General features: G+C 35.3%; 1 protein-coding gene across 1 annotated transcript; it reads right to left on the bottom strand.

Annotated features, from left to right (window-relative positions):
• Window positions 1-8,548: 8,548 nt before the first annotated feature.
• LOC120348917 (coenzyme Q-binding protein COQ10 homolog B, mitochondrial-like) lies at window positions 8,549-13,378 on the bottom strand. The gene is made up of 3 exons (XM_039440666.1): window positions 13,250-13,378; window positions 12,236-12,421; window positions 8,549-10,193 (listed from the first exon to the last, which is right to left on the bottom strand). The coding sequence occupies exons 1-3, from the start codon at window positions 13,333-13,335 to the stop codon at window positions 9,731-9,733; spliced, it is 735 nt and encodes a 244-aa protein (XP_039296600.1). The 5' UTR covers window positions 13,336-13,378; the 3' UTR covers window positions 8,549-9,730.
• Window positions 13,379-13,594: the final 216 nt, after the last annotated feature.

The raw sequence follows: 13,594 nt of genomic DNA on the forward strand, positions 1-13,594 counted from the left end.
GATTCAAATGCAATACAACATCGTAGGATGTTTTATATTGAGAGATATATTAATTCAGAACATTTTCAAACACTTATTTTAAAATACAGCAGGCTATCAATTAAGTTCATCAAGGATCAGCACATCATCAAGGATTCCCTGGCCCTGACCTCATCATCAGTTTAGAAATTTTAAAGTTAAATTTCAATTTCAATTAATTTTCAAGTAACTCATATGAAAGTCTGACTTATCCTCAAAATTTCATTAACTTTAATAATGAGTTAGGTACTAATTTTGTATTGCTGTTTTTGTTATAGATGTAGCGTCCCTTATTCTGTCCCTTTGTGATGAGGTATGAAAGACAGTATGCACTCAGACCAATACAGCCAGACCCTGTACTGAGTACCAATTGCTGTCAATCATAGAGTTGGAGGCTTATTTCAGTGGGCTCGGCATGCTGATTATGCTTCCAGCTCAGTGAGACAAACTCACTCCTCTTTAAATTATTCAAAAATATTAGCACCCTCATTAGGAACCCCCCAGAGAAGTAGGAAATTTAGATTTGATTTTGCAGTCAGGTCCCTCACCACACACGGTTTGTTTGAATGCACCAACAGACCTGAAATACCTTTTTCAGGACCTTATTTTAGTGAAAGACAGCAATGACATCCACCAATGCAGCCAGACCCTGGGGTGGTTGTTAACTGTCGATCACTTGGAGCTAGGATCTCAATTCAGTGGGCTGAGCATACTGATTTGAAGGTTCACTCCGTCTCTGCCCCCCCAAAAACCAACCTCTTTTCCTGAAACTTTCCTATCCAGGTCTGTTGGAGGCATATTTTATTGTGTTTTCTATTGTAGTGTTTTTGTGTACATGTCATGTGAATTAAAGGCTAGGCTCGAGGCTCCAATTGAGCTGGGTGAACTCATAGTTTTAAGAGTTTCTTTTGATAAAGTGTAATATTGTTATAACTACAATATAAGGTTCATTGGAAGTGTATCAATGTTTGATAGTTGTAAGGTTGTACACTTTTTTCCAGGTTTTTATCAATTTCAACTTTTTCAAATATGTGCTCCCCGATCAATTTAATTCTTAAGTTACCCGATTCCCCTAATTATTTACAATTAATTCCATCGCGGGTTTGGTCTTTTTAAAAGTTTTATTTGAAGTGCTTACTCCAGATAAATTTTTTCTTGATTATTTGTGGAATCAATGCATCATGAAGTACGACATTGGTGTGAGAGAATATTACAGCAGCATCAATATGATAGAAAAGATAAGAATGATACTTGCAATATTCCTTAGAAATGATGAGTTTCCATTCTTCAAAAAAGTGGGAATTTCATCTTCAAAAATTCTTACAAATGTAACATAATTTTTGTAAAATATTGATTTAGAATCTGAGAATAATTTGGCCTTACATAGGCTGAATCTAATATTAGCCTACATAATAAAGTAACACCATTTTTTCACTTTACTTTATATTATTTACTTGTTTTTCTGTGTTCACTTTTACCTGTGTGTCTAATCTATGTTTCCCCTGTTGCAGCTGTGTCAGTGACACATCTCGGTGGTTCGGAGTCCACCTAAAACTGTAGGTCCATTCTGTGATTGGAAGGATGCTTTCAATCACAGAGAACCAAAGATTTGACCTGGAGTCAACTTTTGACTGATTGTCAAAAACCTTTGACAGTTAGTCGAATTTTGACTGACGGTTGATTCTTGCATGGTTTTTTTTGGTGGATAGGGGTGGCTGTGAGGGGTGTTGGGAGGCCACTGTTAGGGGGGCACTTCATGCCCCCCGAATTTAAATTTCAAAAATGCGTTTAATCATTTTAGTATTTTTCAGTTTTGACCATATCTTTGGAAGTTGTTTCAATGATGTATCACTAATTTGAATAATATATAGGCTATAATAATACAGTGTACCGGCAACAGCCTATAGTGATTTGGAACATCAATCAACATCATATTATGCAAATCAAATAGATTAAGAGGTAAGAATATTATGAGAAATTATTAATGACTTGGTAAAATAATCATTACTATTTATAATTCTGGCCATATTAAGGTGGAATAAAAGAGATGTCAGTCCAACTTTTTCAATTATATTGAATTGCTTCTCCAATGTCAATATTCACTCATATTTCAAAAGAATAATAAATTTTGAAATAATAAATTAACACATGCAATCAATATTTTAAAATTGTTCTCTTTGCTGTTATTGAATTGTTTCTCACTGTTGATCTTTCAATGAAGTTCTCACTCATTTTAATTCCTGGCAATTTCACAATTCACCAGAAGATGAATAGTATATAATTTACTAACTGGCCCGGCGAACTTCGTACCGCCAAATAGTTGATGCATCTCATGACAAACTTTAGGTGGATGCACACCTGAGGAGGAGCGATGCGGCATTTTATTTATATAGATAATTTTCCAACTGCAATAGTTATTTGTGCAACTAGTGCGCAAAGTGTCAGTTTGCTGCACCGAAAGAAACGTTTACGCCCGAGCCGGTTTCTTGAGTGCAGCAGAGGAACTTTGCGCACGTATTTCACATTAAGTTTTTCCTACAGTTACCATTGAATATGAAAAGTGGGTAATTATGGGTAAAATTGCCTGAAATGCATCAAATGTTTTTCTGTGTAATTTTATTATTGATAAAAACCTTATTCCTAAAATCCTAAAGTCCTCGTTGTCCTTGGTTATAATATATAATGAATAATAATTAGCGCGTTGTGCTTGGTTGCACCTCTGCTCACTATAGCAGCCACAGCAGTCACTGTTACCAACTTCATTTTGATTTTGCTGCACTGTTGCTCCATATAACCTACTAAGTATTTTGCGTTGCCATGTTGCAAATCTGGAGTGCAGAAAAATTTTTCCCGCACTAGAGCGGAAAAGTGATTCTTTGCGTTCTGTAATCAGTGCAGCAATGGCCACTTTTCAACGTAACTGTAGGAAAAATAAATAATTTACTAAAAATCAATTAATTCTGAACACCAAAGACAGCACAATTATTCGAAACAAAACAATGTCTCTAGAGCATGTAAGTCTTCAACTTGAGGCCGCACTGCTGGATGGTTACACACACAACAGTCATTTTGTTTTTAGTCGGGGCGTTTAGAATAAAATACATGGGCGGTTATGGAGCAACACACTCTTCTCTACTATCTACCGACGGCTGTTGTATGACGCAATGATTATAACAGCTGATTTTTATTTTTTGTGTGTGGCCAGCTCACAAAATAATCTTCTCCCATAAGGATTACATGTAAACTTTGAAGGACCGTAGGAAAGAGTCCTGAAGTCGGATTATGAATTTGATAGGCCATAAACCTGCTCCTGAACATAACAAACACAACTAAAGAAAAATCGTCAAATTCGGTGCACACATAAAAAAGTTATTGAATGTCAAAATTTGATGCTCGATTTTTATTTATATAGATATTAATATGATATAAGATGAATATTATGTAATATATCTTAAGTAAAAAAGGATAGATACTTGTAGCTAGCCTTCTAGATTTAGATTTCTTCAATTGTACCAATAAAGAATTATTTCTAATCTGATTTATCATCCTCTTTGCAGCTGCAGAGTGGTTCGAAACTCACTTAAAATTTATTGTAATTGAAGAGGGAGAAGATGATTGAATGACTCACAGAATTGACAAGGATGGAAAATATGGGAGAGAAAAAGATGTGGAATTCACACATTTGACTGTTCTACATAAAATATTGTTGGTACGGTAATAAACAATTTGATTTATTAATTGATTCAGATCTTTACAATTCATCATATTTTGTAAAGTTGAAACTTTTTCCTACAGTTACGTTGAAAAGTGGCCATTGCTGCACTGAACAAACCATTCCGCCCTCGCCTACGGCTCGGGCGTAAACGTTTCTTTCGGTGCAGCAAACTGACACTTTGCGCACTAGTTGCACAAATAACTATTTTGTAATCTGAGTATGTAAGCTGATTGATTATGAATAATTCCATAGTCTGATTAATCCTATCTTCAGAATAGATGTTTTAGTTTTAGTTTTAGTTTTATTCTAGGTCATTGACCAGCACTGCTGGATAGACTGTGTCAGGGTTTAAAAACATGTCACAAAAAAAATTTCAAAATGTCATCTCACTATCGAGAAATTCACTCAGGCTATAGAATGGATGCTCCACCAAGAGTGATCTCAAAACTGCTCGGAACTGTCTATCACTTCCACTATCCTTGACCCACTCTGGCAGCTTATTAAACATCTTGAAGGCAATGAAAGGATAACTCCTCTGAGTCCTTGCTAAACGGCATCTTGGCATGTTGATGAGGTGAGTCTGACGGGTTCCATAGCCATGTATCCCACCACGAGTAACAGCACTCCTAGCTCTGTCTCTGATGCGAACCAGACATTCAAGAATGTACTGATTTACAACAGTAAGCATTTTTAGCCTCTTGAAGAGTGGTCTGCAGTGAGCCATGCAGTCACTGCCCGTCAGCACTCGCACAGCCTTTTTCTGCAGAAGCAGCACATCACCAAGTCGTCCAGAGTGACCCCACAGGTGAAGTCCATAACATACATGGCTGTGAAACATGGCATAGTAGACAGTAAGCAGGTATCCGGCACCAATTTCCGATTTCAACTTTCGCAGAAGATAGAGCGCACTGGACAGCTTTGAGCAAACATTGACAATATGACTTGTCCAGCTTATTCTGGTATTCAAGGAAAAACCCAGCAACTTCACATCAGTTTCAACCACTCGACCAGCCTGTCCCAAGGAGCAGAGAAGCTTATGTGTCTTGTCCTTGTTCAGCAGCAACTTGTTTTGGTTGAACCATCTCTCAGCAGACCTCAAAGAACTATCAGCAGCTTGCCCCAGCAACTGCACATCACGTCCTCTATTGATCAGTGTAGTGTCGTCAGCATATACCAAAGCGTTCATTTTCAGACCAATGTCATTAATTGAAATGATAAAGAGGAGAGGGCCCAGAACCGATCCCTGAGGTACTCCATACTCTACCAATTCACTGCTTGAGGTGGCTCCATCAATACTTACCACCTGACGTCTGTTGTCAAGGTAAGAGGACAGAGTGCTGAAAACTGCCCCACCAATTCCATATGACTTCAGCTTCTTCAGCAGGACACCATGAGAAATGCTATCGAAAGCCTTACTGAGGTCACACATTGTAAGGCACACTGATTCTCCTTCCTCAAAAGCATTGGTGATTTCCTCTATCAACTTTTCAACAGCAGTGATGGTTGATCTACCCTTTAGAAAACCATGCTGACAGGATGAAAAGAGATCCTCACTCACAAAATAGGCCATCAACTGCTCCCTCATAACAACCTCCATGATTTTGGCAAAAACTGGCTCAATAGAGATCGGTCGAAAACTACCCATCATAGTTCTAGGGCCCTTCTTGTACACTGGAACAGTCCTGGAAATCTTCAGCTCGTCTGGGAAAACTCCCACGTTCAAACATTGATTTATACACTTTGTGAGTGGAGCAGCAATCAGATGAATGATTCGTTTTAGAACAGGAATGGTGAGGCCATATACATCCTGACTATGAGAGTTTTTGAAACCAGAAACTATTCTTATCACAGTGGCCTCATCAATTGGCCTCCAATTTGTAAAGGCTGCACCAGTGAGCATAACATCCTCCCCCTGATCCACCGGAGTCAATACAGGTATGTCTGCAACAAGATCTCGCACAACTGACAAAAAGTAAGAGTTAAATTCATCAGGACTGGCCAAACAATGAATTGGGGAGTATTTCCTTTGACTGTTTTTGACAATACTCCATACTGCCTTTGCCGGATTACAGGCCGAGATAATAGCAGACTCATTAAAACTCCTCTTGGCTTCATCAATCTTGTGACGGTATTCCCTCTTATATCCGAGATATCGCTGATAATAAAAGTCACGCAGATGAGAGTCATGTGCATCCTTCATCATATCATTGTACAAAAGTGTCATTTCTCTGCACTCTCTCAATTCTTGAGTGTACCACAATCCAGATCTGCGAGCAGAACTAGGTCTAGCTTGTGAACCGACTTGAGGAAACTTTTTATGCAGAGCAGGAAACACGGTGTTGAAAATTTGCAGAAAAACACAGAGGAAAACCTTGAAGCAATCTCCATCATTGTTCAACAGATGCCAGCAAACTCCAGCCAGTAGAAATTCAAAATAATTCATAGCATGATCTTTTATAGGACGATGTTTAAAAAACATGGTATATATATATATCCACTATATGGTGCTAGCAAAAGCGAGACACCATTAATGTTTCATGAAATTTATATCTAGTATATAATTACTATTTGTCTTTGAAAACATTAGAATATATTGAAAACAGCTCGTATTGAAAACATTATTTGTAAATTTGAAACATTAGTGGGAAGGAAAAAATGATTTCATTCAAACTAATTTAAAGTTCAAGACGTGCCATTTGAGAATTATTGATAAGATCTATCACTTTTTGACAATTACTTCTTCAAGATGGCTTCCTCCTGCACGAATACACTCTTGAAATCTGTGTTGACGATTCCTCATTGATCGCTGCAACATCTGCGTTTCCTGGTCCCATGATCTGTCCACCTGCGATTTTCTGTTTGTGGAGCTATCTCAAATCAAACGTTTTCACAACTTGACCAATAACTGTGGTTGAATCATAACAGACAATTTGAAATGAAAATAACAATATCCCAGCTGAAATGTTGCAGCAATCGTTCAGGAATCTCAAACACAGATTTCAAGAGTGTATTCGTGCAGGAGGAAGCCATCTTGTAGAAGTAATTGTCAAAAAGTGATAGATCTTATTAATAATTCTCAAATGGCAAGTCTTGAACTTTACATTAGTTTGAATAAAATCATTTTTGCTCTTCCCACTAATGTTGTATGACGTTTTTAAAAGTTCCCGTTATTCTGTGTCACCTGTTATAAGATTATCAGCTTGAGGTAGCAGTGAAAGTTGGAACATGAACGCCCTATGCCATGGGACATCTTCTTAAGCTATCTTTTCTCTATGGTGAAAAATACTATTTCTCCCATGTGCAGCGTTCTTTATCACTTGACAACTTCAGTATCAATTTAGGCCATTTTTCAACAATATATGGATGTAGGTCATACTATCTACAGAATGTCTGATAAGTCACTCCCTATTTCTATATAGCTATAATTAATTTATTTATGAACCAATTTGGTTAGTACTACATTTGTTAGATAGAACACTCCTTGAGGTTTTGTTTAACACCAATTTTCATTTTAGAAATGCCCCCTCTCTTGACTGGGGAAGAACAAGCCAAAATAGCAGCTCGTTATAAGGTCTGGGGATCTGTGGTGCAAGTACAAAGGTGGTGGACGGCTGAACGAGGGACCCATGGATGCAAAAACTGTTAAAAATTTCCATTCCAAATTACTAACAACAGGGAGTGTCGCAGATGCAAGACGATCAAGAAGACCATCAACGTCAAGGACAGCAGAGAATGTTGACAGAGTTCGTGAAATGATCGTGAGGAGCCCTAAGAAATCACTGCGTCAAGGATCTTGTCAAAATGGTATTTCACGTTACTCTGCTGCAACGATTGTTAAGAAAGATCTCAGTTTTAAACCTTGGAAGCCATGAGATCCTTGATGCAGTGATTTCTTAGGGCTCCTCATGAACATTTCTCGAACTCTGTCAACATTCTCTGCTGTCCTTGACGTTGATGGTCTTCCTGATCGTCATGCATCTGCGACACTCCCTGTTGTTAGTAATTTGGAATGGCCATTTCTAACAGTTTTTGCATCCAGTGTTGTATGGATCTCTCGTTCAGCCCTCCACCACCTTTTTACTTGCACCACAGATCCCCATACCTCATAACGAGCTGCTATTTTGTCTCTTTCTTTTACAGTCAAGAGAGGGGACATTTTTAAAATGAAACAGATGAAAATTGGTGTTTAACAAAACCTCAAGGAGTGCTCTATCTAACAAATGTAGTTCTAACCAAATTGGTTCATAAATAAAGAAATTATAGCTCTATAAAAATAGGGAGTGACTTATCAGACACCCTGTATGAAACAATACCTTTCAGGACATTTTCAAACAATATGGATGAAGGTCATATTTCTATGTAATGTAACCTAACCTATGCCCTTCTACTATCCAATATCATAGAGAAAAGATAGCATAAGTAGATAACCCATGATATGGGTATTTTATGTTACTCATTTCAAGCTGATTTCTTGTTAATTCAAGCTGATTACTATCGACTACTGTCAATTATTACTGTTTTGGCCGGATGAGAGTGAAAGAACGGCACAGCTTGAGAGACTACCAGCATAGAAAAACGATAGCATAAGTAGATATCCCACGGCGTTTATGTCGCAACTTTTACTGTTAACCAAGTCACGTAGTTCTTTCCTATGCAGCTGTGTGACGCTGGTAGTCTCTCAAATTGTGCCATTCATACACTCTTACCAGGTCAAAACAGTAAAAATCGACAGTTATCGGCTTGAGATAACAGTAAAAGTTGCGACATAAACGCCCTATACCATGGGATATCTACTTACGCTATTGTTTCTCTATGCTACCAGCGTCACATAGCTTCACCAAAAACAACTACTAGGACTATCGGCTTCAGTTAACACTCACATTTGCAACATAACGCCCTATACTATGGGATATCTTCTTATGCTATCTTTTTTCTACGCCAATATTGATACATATTTGGGGAAACTCGTTGTCTCCACTGTGAATAGATAGTTTCAGTTTGATAGAGGGAATTGAAAGTTTCCCTGATCTAAGCCTTTCTACTATACAAAAGTTTCAGTTTAAGGCTGTGCAAAGGCTAAAAATAAACTTTCTACTGGTGGTATTTTTCAAAGTTTTTCGATTTGTATATCATCAAGCTATCAAAATGAAAAAGTTTTCTTCAGGAAAACATTTTTTTCGATCATACTTTTTGAGACATGAGCGCCTAGTGTTTTAATTTTTGGGACAGAACATTTCAAATTCGGTAAGAGATAAATCAATGAGATTTAGAGGATAAATTCTTCATGGTATTATTTTTTGAATAAAACAAAAATATCAACTTTTGATAAAATTATTCAATTAAACAAAAATGGCTCAACTAAAAGTTATTTTTGGTCATTTTTCATTGATATTTCCAGAATTTTTTGTTTTATTAAATCAACAATACCATGAAGTATCTATCCTCCAAGTCTCATGGATTTATCTCTTACTGAATTTGAAATGTCTGTCCCAAAAATTGATACTTCAGGCGCTCATATCTCAAAAAGTAATGATCAGAAAAAATGTTTTCCTGATGAAACTTTTTCATTTTGATAGCTTGATATTATACAAATCAAAGAACTTTGAAAAATACCACCAGTAGAAACACTTCACTCACAAGGGCTACTTTTTAACAAATTAATAAAAGCAATATAAAAATCTTCAGGTACCCTTTATTTTTTAAAAACTTTAAAATAGTTCAACAACTAGTTTCAACCCTAACTTAGGTCATTTTCAAGTTGAATGATTTTATTTAAAAATGACCTACATTAGGGGCGAAACTAGTTGTTGAACTATTTTGAAGTTTTTAAAAAATGAAGGGTACTTCGAGATTTTTATATTGTTTTTATTAATTCACCAGTAGAAAGTGTATTCTTAGTCTTTGCACAGCCTTAATAGAAGGTTTCCCATAACTGCCTCACTATAGAATACTTTCTCAATCTGTTTCACAAACTCTTTTTATGTTACCTAACCTATCCTATGCCCTTCTACTATCCAAAAGTTTCAGTTTAATAGAAGGAATCGATGGTTTCCCATAGCGTCTAACTGCCTCACTATAGAAAGCTTTCTCCATCTGTTTCACCAACTCATTGAAGAACAAATTGGCCAAATGTGAGTGTAACGATGATTTAAACTCAAACGAAATCTGGAACTCGATGACACAGGACAACGGGTGGTTGCTGAGACCCGGCGTGAACTTCCAGCTGGTCACTAGGTGGTCGAAAAGTGTTGCGTCTTTGCATTCGGCATGTACCACGTTGGGCGCCACTAATGTAACATGTGATGTGTAGCTTTCAACAATTGGCGGGAAACCGATAATGAGGTCAGCTGTTAGTCGATCAGCTGTTCTCCGGTGAACTAGTGATTTCTTGCAGAAGGGCACAAAGTCTTTGTAGTGTTCAACATCGGAGACAACGTCATACATTTGTTGCATGGAGAATCTGTGGGGACAAACAGAAAAATGTGATTTATTATATACAATCTGAAATTAGCTGTGTTTTTTATTGAATTAATTATCTACAAATACAGTTCAATTTGAAATTGAACTGTAGGTTAATCATAAATTAACCAAATTATATGAGTTTAATACAGAATTGAGACATTTCTTATGTAATTGATTAGGTGGGTTGAATGGAAGCTGCCAATTGATAATTCAAAGTTATTTTTAAGCAAATGTAAGTATTTGAGTAAGGTGTACAGTATTATTTGTATAGATAGGAATAATGACCAGTTGATAGTCACTAGATTCTAGTTTTTATTGAATTATCCCATCAATTTCAAGTACTTTTGGTAGTCAACTCTGGACTCTGAATTTCTTCCAGACTATAGTCTGGATAACATTAGTTGACTTCTAAGCCACTCTAGTGAGTTTTACGTTATAAACTCATTGGAAATGATAGAATACCATAGTTGTAAATTTTCTTTTTCCACTGCCTTCTATAGTACCTAGATAATTGTGATCCAAGTTATCCTGGTGAATCTGTCTGATATTAGTTGTTAATCCTTTTTAAAAATAATCAATTACAAAAATATTAAAGTCATCAATATATTCTATTCATTAATAACTTTAAGATGTAGTTTCATGATGGAGATTGAGTATTCTTGTAGTTTATTATATTTATTCATATCCTATAGACGATTTGGAAAAGGTGCGGAGTTAGAAAAGGATGATAATAATAATTAATATATTACAGCCATATAATTTAATATATTTATAATTTGGCTATGAAACTGGCATTGTGATGAATGACAGATTACTTTTTTTTAAATAAATAAATAAATTATAGAAGCTGTGAACTAGTGTAATCATTCTCGGTGTTTTCATAAAGTTTCAGTTATTGATTAAATTCAAATTAATTTCACACGCGTTTCGACTTTCACTTATATATGATGTTTTTTCTGCTCGTAGTATACAATAAAATTATCAAAAACTGCTTAGCTAGAAGTAGGCCTACTGAGAATAACAAGGATATATTTTCATGCAGTGAAATAGTGAACAGAAGCATAAAAAGACAATACAAAAAGAAAAATATTAAGGAAATTAATATGGAGCTGAGAGCGGTTACAAAAATAGCAGGAATTCGAAAATGTACTATTGCTATACCAGTTTCATGTGACAATGGAAAGGAAATGTTCTGTCCATAGACAAAATGTACAAGAAAGGAGAATGTATACTTTCTTTCTCCTCCTTTTCATTTTTCTCTTTCATTCAAGAAGAATCAGAGCAGCTTTTGTTTCCCTGTGAAATTGATGTTTTGTTGAAGTGCTGTTTGTGATTATTAATAGTGGGAAATGGCTCAGCTCATCAACAATAATTGAAAATTGTAGTAAGAGTTTAATGTTTTCTTTTCCAATTTCAGTAGATTGTTTTTTCCGCTTCCCAAACAGATATTACAACTCAACTATTTTTTTGAAAATTTACATTATGTTTGATTGAAAAGACAAAGATATTTATTCATATCCTATAGATGATTTGCCAAAGGTGCGGAGTTAGAAAAGGATAGATGTATCTGCTTTGTATAATGACAGACAAGAAAAGCAACACCAATGTTAATCAGGAGCTCACTTTATAATGTGAATCACAATAAAGAAAAGTTCTGATTGCAGTGACAATAGGGCACAGATTAAAGTATGCAGCATCAAGAAAAACAAGAGTCATCAAATTGCAAAATTACAGTTTGATGCATCAAGATAAATTGATTTTATCTATAGTCTTTTGTGGGAGCCAAGAGATAGAGAACAAGGTGAAAACAATTTTTACTAGATATAATGCAAACAAACATGCATAGAGAGTGAATTTTGGGCAGAATGACTGACTGGCCGTTTTCACTCTTTTCATGTCTTGCAGACAGAACACAACAGGGCAGAATGGTCCCCAATTAGCTGGCTATATGGATTAAAACTTTAAACAATTGCAACGTTCGTTACTAGGTACCAAATAAAAGATAGAAGATAAAAAAAGATAGAAACAAACTATACTGACCCAACTAATTTTCTTCCATTAAACTGTTTTCGTCTGTCCAAATTCGAACTTCCCGGAAAATTGATGAAACCTCGTCTCGAACTATGGAAATATTCAGTGTGTCTCCTACAAAGCAGCCTTGGTGGTGTTCTAGATTTACAGCAAACGTGTGGAACAGCTGAAACTTCAGGTTCGGCCAACATTTTTCTGAAAAATAGAAGACATTTGTTGATGATTGTTCAGTTGGAAATGAAATATTTCAAGGAAACTAAAACATAAACTTATAGAGATTTATCTAATCAAATGAAAATTACAAAAGTAAATTAAAAATCTTATAAAATAAATTACATTAAAGAGAAGAAATCAGCAGTTCAGTAAACTAAACTTACGAGATAAAATAACAAAACAACCATATCTTGTGATTCGAGTTTTTAATTTATAAGCAAGAGCATGTTAGTATTTACAGTTCTAAGGAAGGAAGGAGTTTTTTAGCTCAAATATCGTAAATATTTTTTGAAAATGAATAAATAAGTTTAAGTTACAATATAACATTATTAGTACGATTGAAACATTTATTTATTTACTTTTGTTTGCCAGCTCTACATGGTTGCAATAGGTTTTGCAATAGAAAGCAAAATTTGGTTCAGTTTCAATGACAACTTTCATAGCTAGCTCGGCCAACTGTACAAAAATAGAACAAGAGTCAAGATCAACATTTTATCAGTGAAAGAATAAAATCATTCTAAAAATAAACAGTGAAATTAGGTTATTGAGAAATTTGCATGAATTTTGGCACACCATTGACTGCATATACTTACTACACAGCAGATTCATAGGGTCTTAAGTATCTGTTTATTGATAGATATTCACTATTTTAAACAAGATAAATTATAAATTAAATCGAAATAATTAGACCAAGGTCCAAGCAGAAGTTCAAAGTACTGTTTAGAGGTTATGTTATTCCCAATGCCAAATATCAACATGACGTTATCAATTTCTACCAAAAGTTTTGAAAATGAATAAACAAGGACTTACGTTGGAAATCTAGTGTTTTTCAACCTGCGTAAATACTGATTTATAAAATTAACGACAATTTCTAAAGAGTTTACATTTTTAGCCATCGATCTGAAGTACACTTGAAATTTCGTTCAAATGCAAATGCCTACAGAATGGAAATTCACTAAATCGTAACTTGGGCGTCAATGTGACATTGAAAACAATATTTTTGAGAACTCACCGAAAATTTGTTAGTAGATAAATATCTTATCATCTTGTATCATAATTTGAAAAAGGAATATAATATGAATAAAGTGAAAATAGAATATTTACCACAAAGAAACTGATGATTCTTGATTTATTATTGAAAATAATACATCAGTT

The sequence above is a fragment of the Nilaparvata lugens genome, chromosome 14, assembly GCF_014356525.2.
Source record: "Nilaparvata lugens isolate BPH chromosome 14, ASM1435652v1, whole genome shotgun sequence".
Taxonomy (NCBI): Eukaryota; Metazoa; Arthropoda; class Insecta; order Hemiptera; family Delphacidae; genus Nilaparvata; species Nilaparvata lugens.